General features: G+C 51.2%; 2 protein-coding genes across 7 annotated transcripts in view; one reads left to right on the top strand and one right to left on the bottom strand.

Moving 5' to 3' along the window:
• Positions 1 to 278, bottom strand: part of MYO9B (myosin IXB) — an 86,191-nt gene extending 85,913 nt beyond the window's left edge. For all 6 annotated transcript variants that reach the window (XM_070416343.1, XM_070416339.1, XM_070416338.1 and 3 more), the window contains exon 1: positions 197 to 278. The gene's annotated coding sequence lies outside the window, so the exon portion shown is untranslated. The remainder of the gene's footprint in view (positions 1 to 196) is intronic.
• Positions 279 to 462: 184 nt separating this feature from the next.
• Positions 463 to 20,565, top strand: HAUS8 (HAUS augmin like complex subunit 8). The gene is made up of 11 exons (XM_070416337.1): positions 463 to 660; positions 4,539 to 4,603; positions 7,523 to 7,578; positions 9,664 to 9,745; positions 12,164 to 12,259; positions 12,369 to 12,463; positions 13,243 to 13,299; positions 13,404 to 13,562; positions 14,781 to 14,922; positions 16,977 to 17,118; positions 20,168 to 20,565. The coding sequence occupies exons 1-11, from the start codon at positions 632 to 634 to the stop codon at positions 20,343 to 20,345; spliced, it is 1,101 nt and encodes a 366-aa protein (XP_070272438.1). The 5' UTR covers positions 463 to 631; the 3' UTR covers positions 20,346 to 20,565.
• The last annotated feature ends 734 nt before the right edge of the window (positions 20,566 to 21,299 follow it).

Genomic DNA, 21,299 nt, shown 5'->3' with positions numbered 1-21,299 from the left:
ATCAACTCTCTTCCGTTTCATCCGGCGCGGTCGCACGCCGTCTCCGGCAGCCCCTCCGCGACCCCCAAGCTCGTTCCCGCCCCCCCTCCACCCCTGCCTCCACACACCCCCATTGCCCCTCAGCTCCGTCCCTGCGCTGCAGCCAGCCGACGCGAGCTTCGAGAGGGAGCCCCCGCCCGCGGGCGCAAGCACTCACCTGGGCCTCAGCCGCCGCGCGCCGCCGGTCCCGGGCCGGGTCGGGTCCCCGGCCAGCGCGCCCGCCCGCCCAACAATCCTCCGGCCGCTCCGCTCCGCCCCGCCGCGCCCGCCGCTCCCCTGCGCGCGCCCGCTTCCGGGTCTCGGAGGGGCGGGGCGGGGCGTGACGCCAGCGCGCCGCGGGGCGGGGCGCCACAAACCCCGCCCCCACTGGCTGCTCCCCTGCACCTCCCGCTTCCGGGGGGCGGGGCCTGGGGCCCTGTCCGCGGTCTTCCTCGCTGGTGAGCGGAACCAAGTGTGGGGGAGGACCGCGAGGCGCGCGCTGGGCTCTCCCGCTCCGCCTGCAGCTGCTCTCCCCGGTGGCCCGCGGCCACCCCTCCGGAGGGCTCGGGACAAGGGAACTTGACGAGCCCGCCTTTGAGCTGAAGGCGGGAAAATGGCGGACTCCTCGGGGCGCGGCTCTGGGTGAGTTGAAATCCCGCGGGTCTGGAATTTGTGGTTGCCGGAGGGAAGCCCTTGGCCGACGGCTGGGGGCTACGGGCAGCAAAGTTGGGGAACGGGGACCCTCGGGGTGAGAGTCCGGACCTGACCCTTCTAGGAGCCACCAAAGATGCGCAGGTTCAGGGAAGCCCCGGGTGCGACCTCCGCGCATGCTGGGAAAGCGGGCGCCTGGGGAGACCGCGAGTTCGAGTCCCAGGTCTGCCGCTTCGATGGGGGTCATCCCGGCCAGTGACTTAAATTCTCCGAGCCTCGCGTCCTCGGTTCCGAAACGGGGCTGATGACGCCACCGCTCAACGTGTAGGTCTCACGTGAGCCTTGAAAGCACTTAGAACAGCGGTTCTCAACCTGTGGGTCGCGACCCTTTGGGGGTCGAACGACCCTTTCACAGGGGTTGCCTAAGACCATCGGAAAATACATGTATAATTACGTATTGTTTTTGTGATTAATCACCATGCTTTAATCATGTTGAATTTGTAACAATGAAAATACATCCTACATATCAGATATTTACATTACGATTCATAACAGTAGCAACATTACAGTTATGAAGTAGCAACGAAAATAATTTTATGGTTGGGGGTCACCACATCATGAGGAACTGCATTACAGGGTCGCGGCATTAGGAAGGTTGAGAACCACTGACTTAGAACATGCCTGACCTGTAAGGGTGGTCTGTTGCTGTTAGAACAATCATTTCGGAGCGGACATGTGCTGGGCCAATTCAAGATCTCTCTGACTTGTCCCACCCGCCTTCTTAAATGCTCCCCATTTACTGATGAGATGGTGGGGCTCAGGGAGGGACGGTTATTTGCCCAGAGTCACACAGCAAGAACAAGAAAGGCGTGGAACACATTCCCGGTGCCAGGCGTGATTCCAGGGCTGTGTTTTGTCTTATTTGTTCATTCGGCTAATGCTTATTGTGCCGATGAGAATGAAAATTAAATGGGCCCCATAAATCACTTGTATTTCCTCCTCAGCCCTTTGCCCTAACTGTGAGATTGATGTTAGCTTCTCTGAGCTACAGTACCGGGGTGGTACCTGAGGCTGGCACAGGTGTGGTGACCCCAACCCCAGGTCCCTGCAGTTTCGGCCTGAGCTCATTTTGTTCCAGAGCCCTGACTTGGATCCAAGGGAATCCTTGCTCTTTCCCTTTCCAGCATTGAGACTAACTAGGGGTGACCTGTTGAAGCTCAGGCCCTTGTCTGGAAAACAGATGAAGCAGGCCAAAGGTAGGTACGCATTTGTAGGGTTGGAGATACCTCCCACCGTGGCCTGGGTCTCACTTGGGGGTCCCCCAGCCCAGCGCCACAGGAGGTGGCTACAGCGAACTGAGCAGGTGACCTCTGCTGCTGCAACTAGTGGAGCCTGTGATGTCAGCAGGAGTCAAAGAGTCCAGGTCTCACCCTAGCCCAGCCGTGGGCAAACTACTGCCTGCGGGCCGGATCTGGCCCGTTTGAAATGAATAAAACTAAAAAAAAAAAAAAGACCGTACCCTTTTATGTAATGATGTTTACTTTGAATTTATATTAGTTCACACAAACACTCCATCCATGCTTTTGTTCCGGCCCTCCGGTCCAGTTTAAGAACCCATTGTGGCCCTCGAGTCAAAAAGTTTGCCCACCCCTGTCCCCTCAACCTGCTCCTACTGCATGGCTGGTCCCCTGTTCCTGGCGTCCCTGCTTCTTCCCATTCGCCCAGACTGGAAACCTGGGAGGCATTCCAGACTCCCCTGCACCCCACAGCTGATTTGTCAGCAATTCCTACCTCATTGTTCCCTCATCTATTACATCAGGCTTCATTCTTTCTTTCAGGACATTAAATTAACCATTGTAAGGTGAGCAATTCCATGGCATAAAGACATTCTCAATGTCGTGCATCCACCACCTCTGTTCTAGAATGTTTTCTTCAGTCCAGAAGGAAGCCCTATATCCATTAGCACTCCCCATTCCTCACCCAGTCAGGGCACATATCCAGGTTGTGGGTTCGACCCTGCAGGAGGCAGCCAGTTGATGTTTCTTCCTCACATTGATGTTTCTCTCCCTCTCCTCCCTTCCTTCTCTAAAAAACAGTGGTTCCCAACCTTCTGGCCCTTTAAATACAGTTCCTCATGTTGTGACCCAACCATCAAATTATTTTCGTTGCTACTTCATAACTGTAATGTTGCTACTGTTATGAATCGTAATGTAAATATCTGATATGCAGGATGGTCTTAGGCGACCCCTGTGAAAGGGTTGTTCGACCGCCAAAGGGGTTGCGACCCACAGGTTGAGAACCACTGCTCTAAAATCAATAAAAAACATACCCTTGGGTGAGAATTTAAAAAAAGTCTGACTGTCAAACTTTAGAGGGAAGGGAGGGGAGGGGGGGTAAGAGATCAACCGAAGGACTTGTATGCATGCATATAAGGATAAGCAATGGACACAGACACTACGGGGGTGAGGGCATGTGCTGGCCGGGCAGAGAGGTTAATGGGGGGAAAAGGAGACATGTAATAGTAAACAAAGAATTTTTAAAAAGTCTGCTGTCTAAGCCTCCTAGTCTTATATTTTGTGATGGAAGCTCGAGCAGATGAATATATAGGCACGGTGGGATGGTGAGGAGCAGACCTGGTCCCTGTCCTTCTAGAACCTCAGAGCCTGTCTTCTTCCCGGCTGCCAGCAGTCTTCACGAAACATGGCTCTGACAGCATCTGTTCCCCGGGGGCTACAGTGAAAGCCAGAGCGCCCCCTTTTTGATGGCTGGCGAACTGAGAATGGTTTGTCCATTCTTAAATGGTTGTTAAAAAACATCAATAGAAGAAGGATGTTTTGGACATATGACAGTTGTATGAACTTCAAATGTCATTGTATAAATAAAATTTTATTGGGACATAGCCATACCCGTTCCTTTGTGCATCATCCATGGCTGCTTTGTGCTACGATGGCAAGGTTGAGTAGTTGTGACTAAGCACATGGCCCACAGAGCTGAAAATATTTACCATCTGGTCCTTTACAGAGAAAGATTGCCAACCCCGGGCGATAGGACCAGGTGCAAGCCCTTATGTTGGGCATTCAGAGCTGCCGGCTGGCCCAGGGTGCTCTCCTGATCCCATTCCCCTGCCAATGTTCTCTAGCTAAGCCATAGGGCTGGTCATTTCCCGCTTCCACATCATTCTCCATTGCCCTCATACCCTTGGTCTTGTTGGTCCCTGTCTTAGGATGTCCTTCCCAGTGTACCTGAGCAAAAGGTGCATTATCACCTCCCCCCACCCCGTTACCTGTCTGGGGTACTTCACACTTGCCCAACAGAAAGATGCTGCTCTTCCCTCTCACGGAGGGAGTTCCGTCTGTCGTTCACCGTGCACCCCCAGGGGCAAACAGCAGGCACATAACCACCTGCTGAATTAATGAACTCATGACAGAGGCTGAGATCTTTGAGGTTCGGCAAAAATGTTCACTCTTCTTTTTTTTTTTTTTTTTTTTTTAAATATATTTTATTGATTTTTTACAGAGAGGAAGGGAGAGAGATAGAGAGCTAGAAACATCGATGAGAGAGAAACATCGACCAGCTGCCTCCCGCACATCTCCCACTGGAGATGTGCCCGCAACCCAGGTACATGCCCTTGACCGTAATCGAACCTGGGACCCTTCAGTCCGCAGGCCGACGCTCTATCCACTGAGCCAAACCGGTTTCGGCAATGTTCACTCTTCTTGCTCTGTGGGGCGACTCTGTGTCACCCAGGTGATGGGACTCCATGTTCTTCCTGTCGAGGTGGCCCAGCTTCGAAGAGAAACCTGAGCTTTCACGGGCTTCCCTCAGCTACTTGTCAACTACATTAACAAGACCTTGCCCCTCTCTTTTAGGTTGCCTTCTGCAGGGGACCCCAGTACTCCTAGTGGCCCCAAGCCGAAAGGAAAGCAAACACAAGGTGAGTCAAGTTAGAATCTACCTAATGATCCCATGAAATAAAACGTGATTTTTTTTTTTCTAGTAAGTGTTCTTGGGGAATAAAAAAAACAAAACAGCAGAGCAAGGGAGATACGGTTTTATCTTCTGTTCACATCTTGGGAGATTTCTAGTCTGGTCACCCAGCCCCGCCTGCACCCAGGGTTGTGGCAGGACCGGGTAGGGCTCATTTTGGGCTATGCCCAGGGCTTGTCACTTGGAAGTGTGGGTGAAGAGAGCTTGAGCTGAGTTCATTACCAAACATCAGAATTTCCTAAGTCTCTTCTCTGAAAGCATATCAGTCCTTTGGGGGTGCCCCATGTCCCATGTCCACCTGAGGGTTTGGGGTCATTGTGAACAGCCCCCTTGATTCTTGGCAGTGCCCAGTTGACTCTTGAGGATCTCCCATGTTGGAGCTGAAGCCTCTGAAATGAAATATTCTCTTAAAGTGTCCTCTGTGGTAGTGCGCGTCTCAGAGAACTTAGAGCAGCATCTTGTCTATAACATCTATTTACATGTGGTCTGGTTCTTGAACACAAATTCTGTTCTTCACTGTAACATTGCCGCTGTGGAAAACCCACCACCGTTTAAAACAAACAGATGCATACCAGTTTTCTGGAAACTTGAAACTGCTTTCAATTGTCCAAGGAACCCAGAGCCTCAGGTTTTTTCCTGGCTGTGCAACACCCAACACAGGAGGCCATGCCTACTTGGAACCAGGGGTGTCCTTTGTCCCAGTCCCCCATGTCCGGTGGCAGACACTGGGGTTGCCTTGATTCTCTTCCTGGACCCCGCCTGACCCAGCCTTGATTCTAGGGACCTCCTTCCTGATGGCCTGAGCCCACTCGTGCTCTGGGCCCACAGGCACAGCTCTTCCCTGCCTGGAGCATGCTCAGGGTGACCACCGCCTCCATGGCCCGCACCAGGCTCCCTGCTAACTGGTGCACCTCCTTTCCTCTTGGGGTGGCACTGCAACTGGAATTGCCAGTGGAAGATGCAAATTCTGGTGTGAAGTTCTGGTTTGAAATCAGTCTTGCTCCACCTAGCTGTTAAACTGTGTGATGTTGACTCGCTCTCCCTGGGTCTCTTCAGTAAAAAGGGAGAGACTGAGCTCTACAGGCACCAAGAAAAAGTGCAGAATCATGCATTTGATCTTTGTTGGGCACCTACTCCCTGCAGGGTGGTGGAATATAGCAGCAAGCCAAACAGACACAGTCCCTGCCCTCAGGGAGCTGGTGGTCTGGGACACAGGCAGTGCACTGAGCGGAGAAGTAAGGAGACCCAGGGTTCTTGAGGATGGTAACAGATGCGGTGGGAAAAACAGCAGGAAGGGGGTAGCTTATGGGTCCAAAGGAAGTGCTGGGCTGAATAGAGTCAGGAAGGGGGGCCGGTGCAGGAGCAGCCCGTTGGCTGGGAACAGAGTGACTGAGGGGAGCGAGGAGGTGACTAAGTCAGAAGGACGCCCTGAGTCGTGCCAGGCTTGTAATGTGCCTAGCGGTGCTCAGGCTCCACCAGCTGGTGGGCCTGCCAGATAGCCTGTTGTCAGCCACCAGGGGCCAGCCAGCCTGGAGGCACAGGTGTGTCAGGAGGAGGACGCATGTGAGCGAGCACTGTGCCCAGTGCTGCTGGTGGCTCAGTATGAGGGTGGCTCGCTGAGAAGGGCTGATGGGCTTTGGAACACGGAGGTCTTGATGGTCTTGCTGAAATGCGTTTCTTCTGTGGGGTGGTGGTGTGAGAGCCAGGTGTGTGTGTGTGTGGGAGGGAGGTTCAAGGGAAGAGGGAGGAGAAGAGAAAGCCAGCATTGTAAAGGGAAGCAGAGAAATGGGGGTGAGCCAAGGGGGTGGGTGCGGGGAGATTAACAGTGTGACCTGTGGAGAGGAGCAGGAGTGGTGTGGGGGTGAGGAAGAGAGGGGTTTCCGGGGCAGGTTTTTTTTTTTTTTTTCTTAAATAATGTATGTATTTTTATTTATTTAATTTCAGAGAGGAAGGGAGAGAGAGAGAAACATCAATGATGAGAGAGTATCATTGATCGGCTGTCTACTGTACGCCCACACTGGGGATCAAGCCTGCAACCTGAGCATGTGCCCTGGCCGGGAATTGACCGGTTTGTAGGTCAATGCTCAATCACTGAGCCACGCCGGCCAGGCTCCAGGGCAGTTTCTTTACGGGGTGGGGCTTGGCTCTGACAACAGGAGTGGGGGTTCTCTTTACCCAGGAGCAGAGGTCCATCCACATGGGGTCAGGATGCTGCCCTGAGGTTTGGAGGGCAGGTGGGTTTCCTCCATCCTTGTTCAATGCCTCGGGGGCAGGAATGGAAGGAGACCTGCACTGGACTGTCACAGGGATGTGCTGTGTCTGAGAAAGGGCCTCGGTGCTGCGTGTGTCCAGGGGGTTGGTCCTGAGCTAGGAGAGGTGTGGTGAGGGTATGTGAAAGGTGGTACCAGGAGTAGGTCAGAGGAAGTGGGGGAAGCGGTGTTTGGGGTCATGAACACAGGGAGTGAGTGAGCTGGGGAGAGAGGAGGAGGCAGCAAACAGATGGCCATCTGTGGTAGGTCTGTCTTCCTTTACCTGCCCCACCCCTCAGTCCCCTTTCTGCTCATGTGGATCTCTGGCTTTGCCCGGAGCCCGGGACTTGTACACAGTAGGTGTCTCCTACATGTTTTCGCACACAGTAGGTTCCCATAAATGTTCTTACATATAATAGGTGTCCCATACGTACTTAAGGGTACTGAAGGGCAGGCTCTGAGAGGAGCAAGGGGGATCAGCTCCCCCATTCCTGCTGTTGAGCAGGGAGGGCCAATAGCACCTGGCTCTGGGGGAGGCGGTGTGGTCCTCGGTGCGGGCGGGTCTGCACACACCGCTATTGTAGTTTTGTTATAAACCAACAGTGTGTTCCCCACAGGTGGAAAAATGGTCGAATCCCGATACCTGCAGTATGAGAAGAAATCCACTAAAAAGGTAACACACAATGTTTGAAACAGTTTGGAAGGGAGTTCTAAGGAACTTAGGATTCTGACACAAGTTACCCGAGCCAGGCACCGCCTGGTTCCGAAGGCAGCGTTTTGGGGACTTTGCCTAGTTGTCCTTCCTGCAGAGACCTGTGTGTTTGTTGTGAGTGGCCAGTCTCTTTGAGAATCCTTTTGCAAAGCCATGATCTCTGTTGAAACCTCAAGTTGTTCTGCTTTTCAACCCCATCATTTCTTTTCTGGATTCTGTCCTGGAAGCAGTTCTGGCAAGTGCCCAGCGCATGGTCCCTGGCCTTAGCTGGTATTTAAAAAAATACCTGCAGGGCTATAGGAATGACTGGGGAAAATGACGTACCTGAAACACTAGTAGTAGAGAGAGTTTCGTGAACTACCTGTAGTCACACCATAAAAATTATGAAACCATTTAAATGACAGCATGAAACACTTAACAACACGAGAGCATACTTTGTATGATGTTTAATAAAAGCTAGCACCATGGCCCAACCAGTGTGGCTCAGTGGTTGAACGTCAACCTATGAACCAGGAGGTCACGGCTCGATTCCCAGTCAGGGCACATTTCCAGGTTGTGGGCTCGATCCCCAGTGAGGGGCATGCAGGAGGCAGCCAATCAATGATTCTCTTTCATGATTGATGTTTCTATCTCTCTCTTCTCTTCTCTGAAGTCAATAAAAATATATTTAAAATAAACAAAAACAAAAAAACCAATCAGTATGTTACCCAATTATATATTTGTTTCAGTGTGTACCTGCTGAGAATGTGTTGAGGTGAAGGTCATGTTATCCCCAAATAATTGTTTCTGGTAAAAATTAGTTACATGTTCATTTCCACTCTTAAAATCTGGATAGAGTGGGTGGTGGGTGCTTAAAAATGTGACCTAAAATACAGCTTGAAGAAAAAGGATAGTTTTATATAAACTATTTGATATGATTCTTGGAGTGGTTTTTTTTAAATGGACTTAAAAAAAGTTTATTGGGATGGCATTGGTTAATAGGATCATATAGGTTTCAAGTGTACAGTTCTATGATACAAGATCTGTATATTGCATTGTGTGCCCAGCACTCCAAGTCAAACCATCTTCCGTCACCATATATGTATTTGGTCCCTTTTACCCCCTCCACACCCCTTTCCTCTGGTGACAACTGTTGTCTCTGAATTTTATATCTCATATATGAGTGAAATCATATGGTTCGTAGCTTTTTATGACTGACTTATTTTGCTTAGCATAATATTCTCAGGGTCTATCCATGTTGTCGTGAATGGCAGTATTTCATCTCTTCTTATGGTTGAGTAGTATTTCATTGTGTATATTTACCACATCTTCTTTGGACTTTATTTTTAGAACAGTTTTAGGTTAATAGCAAAATTGAGCAGAAGGTACCTCCCCACCCCATTCATATGTAGCCTCCCCCACAATCAACATCCTGTACCAGAGTGGTGCATATTTACAATTGGTGAGCCTACGTGGACACATTGTCACCCAAAACGTGTAGCTTACAGTGTTGAAGTGATGCTCTCAGCAAAGGATCACAGTCCACACGTCATAATTTTAATGTTGCCTTGCAAACGTGGTTACAGCGCCCCCGTGTGTCTACTTGCTGCATGTAGTAGTCTATTTTATCTTATCTCATTTTATTTTATGTTCTGTTATTTTATTTTTTGTTAATCCTCACCTGGTGATTTTTCCCCATTGATTTTTGTAAGTTTTGAAGATTAATACCTGTACAAAAACTTGGTTTTTCCTGATGACCAAAGTAATATAGTCTGTCTATAAAACTGGCAAATACTAAAAAGTATACAGAAAATCAGTCATCTGTAATCTGCCATGTCAGAGATAGTCACTGGCAAAAATTGTGGTGGTTTCCTATGTTCTGTTTGCGTGAGGGTACCCTTTTTGACAAAAGTAGCTTGACCTGCATGTATGCAATTAAATGTCAGAACTCCTTAAGCCTGTCCTTTGCCTCAAAGTATGAGCAGGTGCCAACCTAGCAGACGTGAAGGGGCCCCTTCTCATAAAGGGAAAGTATTGTGTGCCCTGAGTGTCATGTGTTCCCAACAGGCTCCTGCAGCAGATGTTTTAAAGACCAGTGGGAAGATGCCTGAAGGTGGAAGGAAACCCAGCTCCCTCCAGAAGAGCAAAGGTGTGTGACCATGGGGGGAGGGCGTAGGTCAGCCGTGGAGCTAGCAAGTGTTGAGTGTGGTGGTGAATTATGTTTTCAAGTTAAAAGTCCCTCTTTTCTTTTTTGGAAGCATCAGACGAAAGAGCTGGGCAAAGTGTAAGGACAGATTCGGGGCATGTGGGGAGCTGAAAGGGGGTGGCGGGGGAGTGGGGGAATCTCTTCCTTCCTGTGTGACCCCAGAGAGGAGCCCAGTTGCCATATGGCTCTTCCTTGTGGCACCAGTTCCTTAACTGAGTGACTGTTTTCGCCAGAGCTCCATGACCAGGACCAGAAAAGGTGCGAGGCCTCATTCTGCCTCTCACTGCCTTGGGTCGCGTCCTCCTTGTAATGGTCTCCCTATGTTTTTCATCTAAAAGCTGTCACCAAAGTGACATGAAAAGCTTTCAGTTTTTCTGATTATAGAAGTGGCATGTGTTCATTGTTTAAAAAAATGAAAATGTAGACGAGGAGGGAAAGTTCCCTCACAGTCTGCCAATCCGACCATCACTGTCGGTGGGTTTGGTGTTCCGTTCTAGGCAGTGTGTTCACCTAGAGGTCTGGGAGGGCCCCCCCACCGTAGCAGTTTGTCCAGAGCCTCACGTGCCCATCTCTACAGCGCATTGGGCGGCTCTTCTGCATGAGAGCAGTTCACAAAGGGCAGAACTCTTCCTTGGCCCTCACCTCCGTTCAAAATGGTGGCAGCTTTGAGTTCTCCTACAACTTATATTTTCAACTTTATTGTTCAGATCAAGGGTCAGCAAACCTTTTCTGGGCCAAATGGTTAATATTTTAGTCTTTGCAGGACAGACACTCTGTCACAAAGACTTCACTGCCATTTGCAGCATGAAAGCAGCCACAGACCATACATACATGAATGAATATGTCTGTGTCCCAATAAAACTTTTTAAAAAAATATTTTTTTATTGATTTCTGAGAGGAAGGGAGAGGGGGAGAGAGAGAGAGAGAAACATCAATAATGAGAAAAAAAATCATTAATTGGCTGCCTCCTGCACGCCTCCTACTGGGGATTGAGCCCACAACCTGGGCACATGCCCTTGACCGGCATCGAACCTGAGACCCTCCAGTCTGCAAGCCAACGCTCTATCCACTGGGCCAAACCAGCCAGGGCCCAATAAAACTTGTAACAAACACAGGAAGTGGACTGGGTTTGGCCCGCAAGCTGTAAGTGTGCTGATACTGGTTTAGATGTTTGTTAGAATTTGCACTGTTCCTTGACGCAGGCATGACTGAGAAACAGGCATCATCTTGTAGTGTTTTCTTGTGCAGTTAGTTGAGCGCCCTGCATGAAGCTGAGAAACAGCATGGGCTGAGGGCCCCAAACGGGGCCTGCCACATTTTAAAGTCAGGGTTCTCAGCTGGGGCAATTCTGACCCCAGGGGACACTGGACAATGTCCGGGGTTGTTGCAGAAGAAGGCGGTGTGATGGGTGGTGGCCCAGGACCAGTTCAACACCCGGAGTACACAGGACAGCACACAGCAAAGAATTACCCAGCCCCGAATGTCAGCAGTGCCAAGGCTGAGAAACCAGAATTCAAGCGTAGCCATGGTGTAGAAGGACTGCTTTTTGAGTTCAATCATATGGATTTATAGGAAATTACATTTTCTAATGGAAATACTGTACATGCAGATGACAAAACATTTAACTGTGCAAAAACCATAGCAATAAAAAAATAACCCTTTTTCACATCAGGTTCCAGCTTCTCACCCAGGAGGCAGCTGCTCTTAATAGGTTTTTGTCTGTCTAGAATTTTTTAAAAATTTTAACACAAACGGTACCTTGCCCTACACATTATTGTGACTTTGCTTTTTTTATTTCCTCATATTTATTTTCTCAGCTGCACAGTTGCTCATGAAATTGTTTTCTCTTTTAGTTCGTGACGTGACAGCGTGTATCTGACATACCGCTGCTCGTTTTGCAGCACTCTGGGGCCTTGCTGAATTAACACAGTGCCCCACTGCCCGTTTCAGATGGTGTAAGGCATAGCTGCACAGTTTTAAATAGAGGCTAAAAGATGAAGGGGACTCCTGGGAAGATGAACACTCCAGAAGCTGCTGGAGAAAGAACGAGAAAGAGCTGAGGGCAGAACAAATACATGGCATGTATTAGGCTCATATTGTGCACACAGCAGCTTTTATTAAACTAAGTAGAAAGACTTGCATCTTTGGGTTTTACAGAATGCCTTCCTCGTCTAGTTCTTTAAAATATATTGAAGTTGATGGCTGGGAATTTCCCAAAGTTTTCTGCCTTCTCTACTACCTAGCAAGAAGCTTAGTTTTAGAAGGAAGTGGTATTGTCCAGAAGGTTGCCTGCTTCCTGGCCTGGGTGTAGAGCCTCTTAGGGACTGTGTTGACTTTGAGGGATTCTCATTGAGCCCACAGAAAGCAGTGGGATCTTCGACAAAGGTGACCTGCAGTCCACGTTGCTGGAAGGACACGGCACCGCCCCCCCGCACCTGGATCTCTCAGCCATCAATGGTAAACTGTTCATTTCACCCCTTATGTTCCCAGCTGGGGGTGGCAGTGCATCTTAGCAAGTTGCCAAAGGATGCTCTTCTCACCTCAAAAATGCTTTCCTTGATCTTAGACAAGAGCATGCTCAGAAAGACTCCACAATTAGAAAAAAAAGTCTCAAAGAAAACCGAGTCGACATCATTTTCTGCCTCGCAGGAAAAGGACCCAGTAAGTGTATGAAAAGAGAGGGAAGTGCTAATGGGTCGGATAAATCTGGTTTAGCTCCTGCCCTGGGCCAGGTGCTGTGGGAAACCTGGGGCTCCAGGAACATGCCTTTTAGGACAAAAGCCAACACACAGTCTTTTTCTTTTTAATTTTTAAAAAAATATATTTTATTGATTTTTTACAGAGAGGAAGGGAGAGGGAATAGAGAGTTAGAAACATCGATGAGAGAGAAACATCGATCAGCTGCCTCCTGCACACCCCCAACTGGGGATGTGCCCGCAACCAAGGTACATGCCCTTGACCGGAATCGAACCTGGGACTCCTCAGTCCGCAGGCCGACGCTCTATCCACTGAGCCAAACCAGTTAGGGCAAGCCAACACACATTCTTAGGTCGTTTAAAGAGTTTGTTTCTACAGGAACACATACGGGAGTAGATACAAATGCGGAATCATGGGAAGAATGAGATTGGGACCTTGTTTGCGGTGCCATGCTAGGGAAGGTGCGAGTCCGGACCCCGTCCCAGGCCAGGAAGAGGTCCAGGCTGTGGTCTCACTGGGGTGGGAGGTTTGAGTCCTGGTTCCAGAGTGGCGCTGAGTGAGAGGGGCAGACCATCCTCTTTCTTGTCACAGAGCACCCAAAAAGGCTAAACGAGATCATAGAAACAGCAGCTGGAACGAAATAAATAAAGTGCCTGTGGATCAGTGTTCTTTCCCTCCCGGGGAGAAAGCTGGATATATACCAGTTCATTGGGGACCCAGAGTATCTTTTCTTTCTCCTTAAGGATCTCTCCGAATTGATGGAATCCCAAACATTACTCCTGACTCTACTGACCGTGAAGGTGAAAATGGAACCGCATTATGCGTGACCTGGGTGGAAGGGCAGCCTCTGACAGCCGAGAGCTGGAGTCCCCTCCGGCCTGAGCTCTTGTTCTACACCTAACAGATGGAGAACAGCCTCGCAGCATTTGAAGAAGAGGCAGAAAGGAATTTAGTAACGATGTGCCAAGAGAAGAAGCAACTCCTGAAAAAGGCCCACGAGCTAAAGCGCAAACTTCTCCTCTGTCAGAAGAAGCGGGAGCTGGTAGATGTCCTCAACCCCCAGGTCAGCTATGGCAGGGTCTCTGAGCCGTGTGTCCCCACTGGTCATCGCGATGTCTGGAGGGATTATGTACAGTGGCTGTCACTCCTGGCCTGGCTCTAAGTTTGTGCTTGGCTTTTGACACCAGCGGGTATTGGTATGTAACTGTTTATAAGAGGATGTGCCCATAATGTTAGGTGCCAGCCTGCAGAGGGACCTGTCCTTTCAGCACACACATATCCTTCAAGCGCCCACAGCTGTGCCCAGTGACGGGAAGACATGCTTCAGGCCTGCCCAGGGGTCCAGGGTGCAGGTGGGAGGCACAGTCTTGGCACCATGTGGTCAGTGCTGGGACACAGTCGTCCACGCCAAGGAAGGTCACGGAGCAAACCCTTGGAAACGAAGGGCTGCTCAGGGGCGTAGCTCCTCATTCAGTGTTTGCATGTCCCGGGGCTGCCGTGACGAAGTCCCACAGACTGGGCAGCTTCAACAGCGGACACTTATTCTTTCTCAGTCTGGAGGCTGGAGTCCGAGATCAAGGCGTCGGCAGAGTTTGCTCCTTCCAAGGGCTGTGAGGGAAGGATGTGTCTTGGGTCTCTGCTTGGCCTGGAGGCTGTCTTCTCCCAGTCTCTTCATTTGGTGTCCCCCCGTGTGCGTGTTTGTCCCCAATTCTCCGCCCTTTACGAGGACAGTGCCCACTGACTCAGTTCCCTCTGTAAGGCCCTGTCTCCAAATCAGGTCACATCCTGAGGGGTTGGTGGTTTGGATGTCAACCAAGGAATTACGGGCTTCAGCCTGTGACACCCAGTGGTGCATGTGTTCGTGCATGTGCCAGGCTGTGGGCTGAGAAACGAGTGGAAGGGAAAAAAAAAAGACAAATAATGAATCCTTACAATGCCCTGTGATGGCGTCTATGAGGGAAAGGGGAGTTGGTGAGGATGGCCTTGAGGTGGGGCAGGCGTTTCAGCTCAGGGCTCCAAAGCAGGAGGGCACAGCCTTCCTGGATCCCCTGTGATCCCGATGGAGGGCTGGCCCTGGAATGCGCTGGCAGGTGGATGCATGTTCATGGCGAGGAGGGTGGCCAGGAGTGAGGGGAGAGCCCACCCACCTGCTGAACCTCCTGGAGGATCCCTAGATCCCAAAAGAACAGCCTCTGTCTTACCCTCACATGTGCCAAGTGTGAAACTTCCGGGGCGGTGACTGCCAGTCTCGTCTCATCGGCCCCTCTCGCTCCTGCTGCAGATCGAGATGCTCAGCCCCTACGCAGCTGTGTCTGAAAGCTTCAAGGAGCAGTACAAGGCACTCGCGAAGGCCCTGGACACCACGAGGCATGAGCTGCCTGTGAGATCAGTTCACCTGGACGGAGGCGCGCAGAAGTTCTTAGGTAGGACGGGCATCTGCTGGGCAAGGAACGGGAAGAACTACTAGCGGGTTTGGCACTTCCTGTGTGCCGCACCTTTATTCCTTCATGTCATCCTCACAAGCCTCATGTTAGGTAGATGGCATGTCCCCCTTCACATGGCACAGGATGTAGGGTGCTGGCAAGACTGGTTTGTCCAGGGTGGCACCCCAAGAAAGAGCCATGCTGGGATTGGAACCCAGGCCTGTGGTTTCCTTGTTGATTTCCTACCCCCACTGAAAGACATTCTTGGGGAGCGGCCTGCAACCCCACAGACTTGAGAGAGGGGCTCTACTAAGGTGCATTGTTGAGGGGGCAGTGATAGACCCACACCCTCTGCCTTCTATACAGAGCCAAGGGGTCCCTTTCCTGCAGAGGGGTCCCATCTAGTCCTTCACCTAAAGAAATGGGCAGGTGTGAAGTGCTGTGCTTGATCTTAAAATTCTCTTTAGAACAGCTGCCTTCCCAAAGCAGGTTTTCAGCTGCCCTGGAGTTTGGTTATTTCTAAGCAGAGCTCTCATGAGCCTCTAAATATGTTTTGCTGATGTAGTAAAACATCGCCACCTAAAATCAGGCAGACTTTCCCTGCAGAACTTTGCACAAAGGCAGTTCAGGATCCCAAAGGGTGTAGCTGTATTGGCAGCTTCAGACAGAGACTTAAAAATTTTTTTAAAAAAGCTTTATTGACATACAACTCAGGTACCATACAATTTGTCCACTTAAAAGTGTACAATTCATTGTTAATATATTCATAGGGATGTGTAACTATAACTATACTCTAATTTTAGGACATTTTTGTTTCCCCCAAAAGAAACTCAGTATCTATTAGCTGTCACTTCCCATTGCTGCTTATCTCTCAGCCCTAAGCAATGGCTGATTAACTTCCAGACAAAGATGGTTTTTAATAAAATCAAGCCTTTTCCATTGTGAAATAGTATATATCTGACATGGGATCTTGAAAAGTGAGCCTGTTGAATGACTGTCTGTGTCTGGGTTTCCTGTTGTATGGTTGTTGCAGTCAGTGGCACATCTGTGACTCTTGGACTCCGTTTCAGAAAAGCTCCTTAGATAATTGCTAGGAGTTGGGATTAGGGAGGGTATGAGTTGTTTGTGGCTGCTGTAACAAAGGCCCACACACCGGGTAGCTTAAAACAAGAGAAACGTATTCCCCCTCAGTTCAAGGGGCCAGAAGTCCAGAATCAAGGTGTGGGCATGGTTGGTTCTTTCTGGAGGCGCTGAGGGAGAACCCATTCCAAGCTTCTCTCCCAGCTGCTTCCTTGGCTGCTGGCAGCGTCACTCCAGTCTCTGCCCCCATCTTCTCATTGCCTTGTCCCTTGAGTGCCTCTGTATCTAAATCTCACTCTTCTTAGAAAGGCCCCAGTTATTGGAATGGGCCCTACCCTATGACCTCGTTCTAACTCAATTACATTTCCAGTAAGGTCATATTCAGACACTTGAGAATAGTACCTGAACATGTCTTTTTGGGAGGACACAATTTAGACCACATTGTGGGGAAAGACGTGTGTTTGTAAGAACCCTTATAAGGTTCCCAAAATGTTAAAATGTTTGGTTGTGATGTGTGTACACGTGTAGCTTGTAGATGGGACATGTGCCAGGATTGGAGAGATGCTGGTGTCCCTAGAGCAGGTGGGACCCAGTGCAATTGTAGGCAATACTTTACTGGGGCGGGAGGTACTGTATCGAAGGGAACCATGGGATTCTTTTTAAGTTACTCACAGGACAGGCTTTCTCCACTTTTTGCATTCGTTTCTGTTGGGGATGCTGGAGTGGCATTCCAGGTCTGTTGCAATGACCGCCTGGACAATGGACACGCCTGACCCATGGTCTCAGGCAAAGGAGCACAGAGGTGGTACCTGTGCACAGATGTCGTCCTTCATGACCCTCTCAGCCTTTGAGCCTTCGTAACAGGAGAGCGTTCCGATGAAATGAGAACTATCTAGCCAGCCACCTCGCTCACGCGTGGGTTGCTTGGGGCACCGTGAAGCCTGTGGCTGATGCCCTCTCCCCACCCTCCTCAGATGATTTGCAGCGGGAACTGACGACCACACACCATCTGTTGGGAGAACTTGGGGTCTGCAGTTCAGAAGAAAACGGGAAAGTGCTAGACCTGCTGGGTGAACTGAAGGAAATGACCCAAAAGAAGGATCTGGAGCTCCGAAGGTATTTCAGAAAATACTTTAAGAAAAAGATAGCACCCTGGCCGGTGTGGCTCAGTTGGAGCACTGTCCTGTGTACCAAAAGGTTTGGGGTTGGTCCCCATTTGGGTGCACACCAATCGATGGTCTCTCTCACATCAGTGTTTCTCTCTCTAAAATCAATAAGCCTATCCTCAGTGAGGAGTAAAAGGTGGCGGGGAGAGACTGACCAATGTGGCTTATTTGGTTGAGCATCGTCCCATGCACCTAACGGTTGCTGTTCGATTCCTGGTCAGGGCACATGCCCAGGTTTCCAGGCTTAATCCCCAGTAGGGGGCGTGCAGGAGGCAGCCAATTGATGTTTCTCTTCCTCTCCTTTCCTCTCTCTAAAATCAATAAAAACATATCTTAAGAAAAAGATAGCATATACATAACTATATATATACTAGAGGCCCGGTGCACAAAAATTTGTGCACTCGGGGAGGCGGGGGGGGGGGGGGGGGGGGAGGGGGGAGGGGGGGTCCCTCAGCCCGGCCTGTGCCCTCTCACAGTCTGGGACCCCTCGGGAGATAACAACCTGCTGGCTTAGGCCTGCTCCTGGGTGGCAGAGGGCAGGCCCAATCCCTAGGTGCAGCCCCTGGTCGGGCTTAGAGCAGGGCCGATTGGGGAGTTGGGGCGCCGCCCCCTGTCATGCACAGAGCAGGGCGGATTGGGAGGTTGTGATGCCACCCTCAGTCACGCTCAGGGTAGGCTGATTGGGGGGTTGGGGCACCGCCCCCTATCACACTCAAGGCAGGGTCAATGGGGAGGTTGCGGCACCACCCCCTGTGATGCACAGAGTAGGGCCAATCAGGGGGTTGGGGCACTGCCCCCTGTCACTCACAGAGCAGGGCCCATCAGGGGGTTGGGGAGCTCCCCCCTCTCATGCACAGAGCAGGGCCCATCAGCGGGTTGGGGAGCTCCCCCGTCACGCACAGAGTAGGGCCAATAGGGGAGTTAGGGCACCGCCCCCTGTCACACACAGAGCAGGGCGGATCAGGGGGTTGGGGCGTCACCACTGTCACACTCAGGGCAGGGCCGATGGGGAGGTTATGGCTCTACCCCGTCACAGACAGAGCAGGGCCCGTGGAGGGGGGGTGGGGGGGGGTTGGGGCGCCACCCCCTGTCACACACAGAGCCGCAGGGCGATCAGGGGGTTTGGGCGCTGCACCCTGTCATGCTGATCCGGTGCCAGGAGACCTCTTGGCTCCGCTGATCCCGGTGCTGGGAGGCATATTACCCTTTTACTATATAGGATAGAGGCCTGGGGGCCGGCTGGTTTGCCCTGAAGGGTGTCCTGGATCAGGGTGGGGGTCCCCACTGGGGTGCCTGGCCAGTCTGGGTGAGGGGCTGAGGGCTGCTTTCAGGCTGGCGGTTTTGACTGAAGCTCCCAACCACTCCTTTTTTTCTTTTTTTTTTTTTCTTCTGGGCCAGCTTTAGCTCTGGCTCTAGCTCTGAGGCTTCCGCTGCTGGTTTGTTTGCCGTACTATAATCGAAACAATGTATAACTTCAGCTCTGAGATCCCAGCCGGCTATATTTGTTACAAAGTTTCAGACTGCCAGCTCAGAGGCCGGCAAGTCAGGCGGGGAACGTTGGAGTCTGCAGTCACTGGAGCAAGCAAGCCTCATGTTCGCTTCCAGCTGCCTGGCTGCCGGCCGCCATCTTGGCTGACAGTTAATTTGCATAAGGATATGCTGATTAGCCAATGGGAAGGGTAGCGGTCGTACGCTAATTACCATTTTTCTCTTTTATTAGTGTAGATAACTATGTGTGTATATATGTGTGTGTATATATATGCGTGTGTATATATACATATGTATATATAAAAAATTATATATTACTTAAAAAAGAAGAAAAATAGCCTCCCATCAGGCAGAGATGTGCCATTGCCGGCTGCCCTGTGCAGAGAGCGGGCAGCCCTGGCATGGCAGGGTCCAGCAAGGCAGGGAGAAGGGAGGGGGTAAAAGCCTTCAGCCCACCTGAAACCTCAAGTGGGTTCCCCAACAGCCAAAATAGAAAGGGCAATGGCATCACCCCTCATTCACTCCTCGGGACCACACAGCACTGCGGGCGCCTTGGATCGGGCTGTTCATGTTTTAGATGTTTTCCAGGGTCAGGGCCTGGGGTGATCTCTTTGGAACTCCTTATTGGAGTATAAGTACATAGAGAAAAGGCGCAGACTGTAGTGGTACAACTCGAGGGGTTTCCCAGCATGTGCCCACGAGGAACCAGCCCTAGGCCCGCCCCCCGAAATCACCCCGGTTTCCTTCTCTCCAGGGGATTTCTAACCATGGGGTTTCTTCCACGTGTTCCAGAAAGAATCTTGTTTTCTTCTCCTTTACAATGCTAAACATACTTCCTGAGATGCCTACAATATTTGAAAGGTGCTGATAAAAATCAGATGCCACCCGCTGTGGAGTTAGCTTCTTCTGGCCCCAGGATGAAATCGGGACACACCAGAGCGTTCTGGATTGCAAAGGTCACAGGCTTGAGTGGTTAAACATGCTCATTTAACACCTGTGTCCCCACCACCATGTACTTCGAGGGCGGGCTGGGATATGCCCCATTCACAGTTCTTTTTAAAAACACATATTTTTATTGATTTCAGAAAGGAAGCGAGAGGGAGAGATAGAAACCTCAATGATGAGAGAGAATCATTGGTCAGCTGCCTCCTGCACACCCTACTGGGGATCGAGCCTACAACCTGGGCATGTGCCCTGACTGGAATCGAACCGTGACCTCTTGGTTCATAGGTTAATGCTCAACCACTGAGCCACACTTGTTTCTTGAACAAATGAGTCTTTCCTTTCATGCCTGCCTGGCCCTGTCCTTGGAGGCTTCCCTGTTTGAGTTCTGTTCAGACAGCTTACTGACCCGCGCTTTCCCATGTGCTCGGGAAGAATCTGCCTGGACCCGCTGCCTCCGCGCTGCCACCTTGGCGAAGGCAGAGGCGCCTTGGCTCCTTCCGGCCCTCGGGCGCGGGGTGGGGGGCGGGCGGGGGCAGAAAGCATCATCCCTTCCGTTATTCCCGCAGGAGCTTTGCGCAGGTGCAGGAACTCTCTGCTGGAGTGAGTAAGGAGGCAGCCTTAATCAACCAGGAGGTCTGGGAAGAGGCCCAGGGCCCGGTGGCCCCCCGCCAGTGGTATTTCAATGAGGAGGACACTCGAGGGGACACGTGGGGAGAGGCCAGCAGCCTGCTCCTCTCAGGCTGACAAGCCCTGCGCACGGTGAATCCACACGCAGGCCGTGACCCTAGCCCAAGTGGGGCCTCTGAAACCCTCGGGAAGAAAGCTCTGTCCAGGGCGCCTCTGTGCCAGGGCACCGGTGTGGTGTTCCCGAAACTCACGCACTTTAGTCACTTAGCTCAGCACTACAGCTGGTTTTGTGTGATAATCTTGTTTTATATTAAGAAATAAAGTGTTTGGCAGTTGAGTTTGGTTTCTATGTAAGGGGAAGCAGGAGAGACGCTGAGTATTTCACTCTCGAGGTGATTCCTTCCTCCAGTCACGGTGCTGTTCTGTCTAATGTCCGAAGCAAGTGAGGAGTTGGTCCTCAACTGGAAATTCTCATCCAGTCCAATGTCCCAGCAGCGGTCGCTGGAGCACCTGCGGGCTTTGCCGTTGCTCCAGCTTACACTCCACACGGGACTGTGCCACAGAGAATTTTCCTCCCCAGCTCGTCGGCTCCCGTCTGCACCACGTGGGCTCTGGCAGGCCTGCTGGTTCCCGTGGACATGGCTGCTGCGGGACGACACGGGAGGGGTGGTGCTCTGGAGGTGCCCGTGGACATGGCTGCTGCGGGACGACACGGGAGGGGTGGTGTTCTGGGGGTGCCGTGGACATGGCTGCTGCGGGACGACACGGGAGGGGTGGTGCTCTGGGGGTGCCGTGGGCATGGCTGCTGCGGGACGACAGGGGAGGGGTGGTGCTCCGGGTGAGATGCAGTATCCATCCCTGCCCTGCATTCTGGGAAGAGAGATGTGTCTTGATCTAACACATGTTCAACAGGCACACTTTCACCTTCACACACCCCACCCCTACCCTGACCCCTTACAGTCCTGACCTGCTTCCTATCAGCAGGTTGGGAGCTATAATTGCACATCAGGAAGCAGTCCCCAGTCAGACATAGTAACCATTCCCACAACCATGCAGGTCAAGGGACACAGG

The sequence above is a fragment of the Myotis yumanensis genome, unplaced genomic scaffold, assembly GCF_028538775.1.
Source record: "Myotis yumanensis isolate MYYU_CA2020_CCGP unplaced genomic scaffold, mMyoYum1.0.hap1 SCAF_5, whole genome shotgun sequence".
Taxonomy (NCBI): domain Eukaryota; kingdom Metazoa; phylum Chordata; class Mammalia; order Chiroptera; family Vespertilionidae; genus Myotis; species Myotis yumanensis.
The sequence above is the reverse complement of the archived record's forward strand: the minus strand, read 5'-3'. Positions and strand labels throughout refer to the sequence as shown.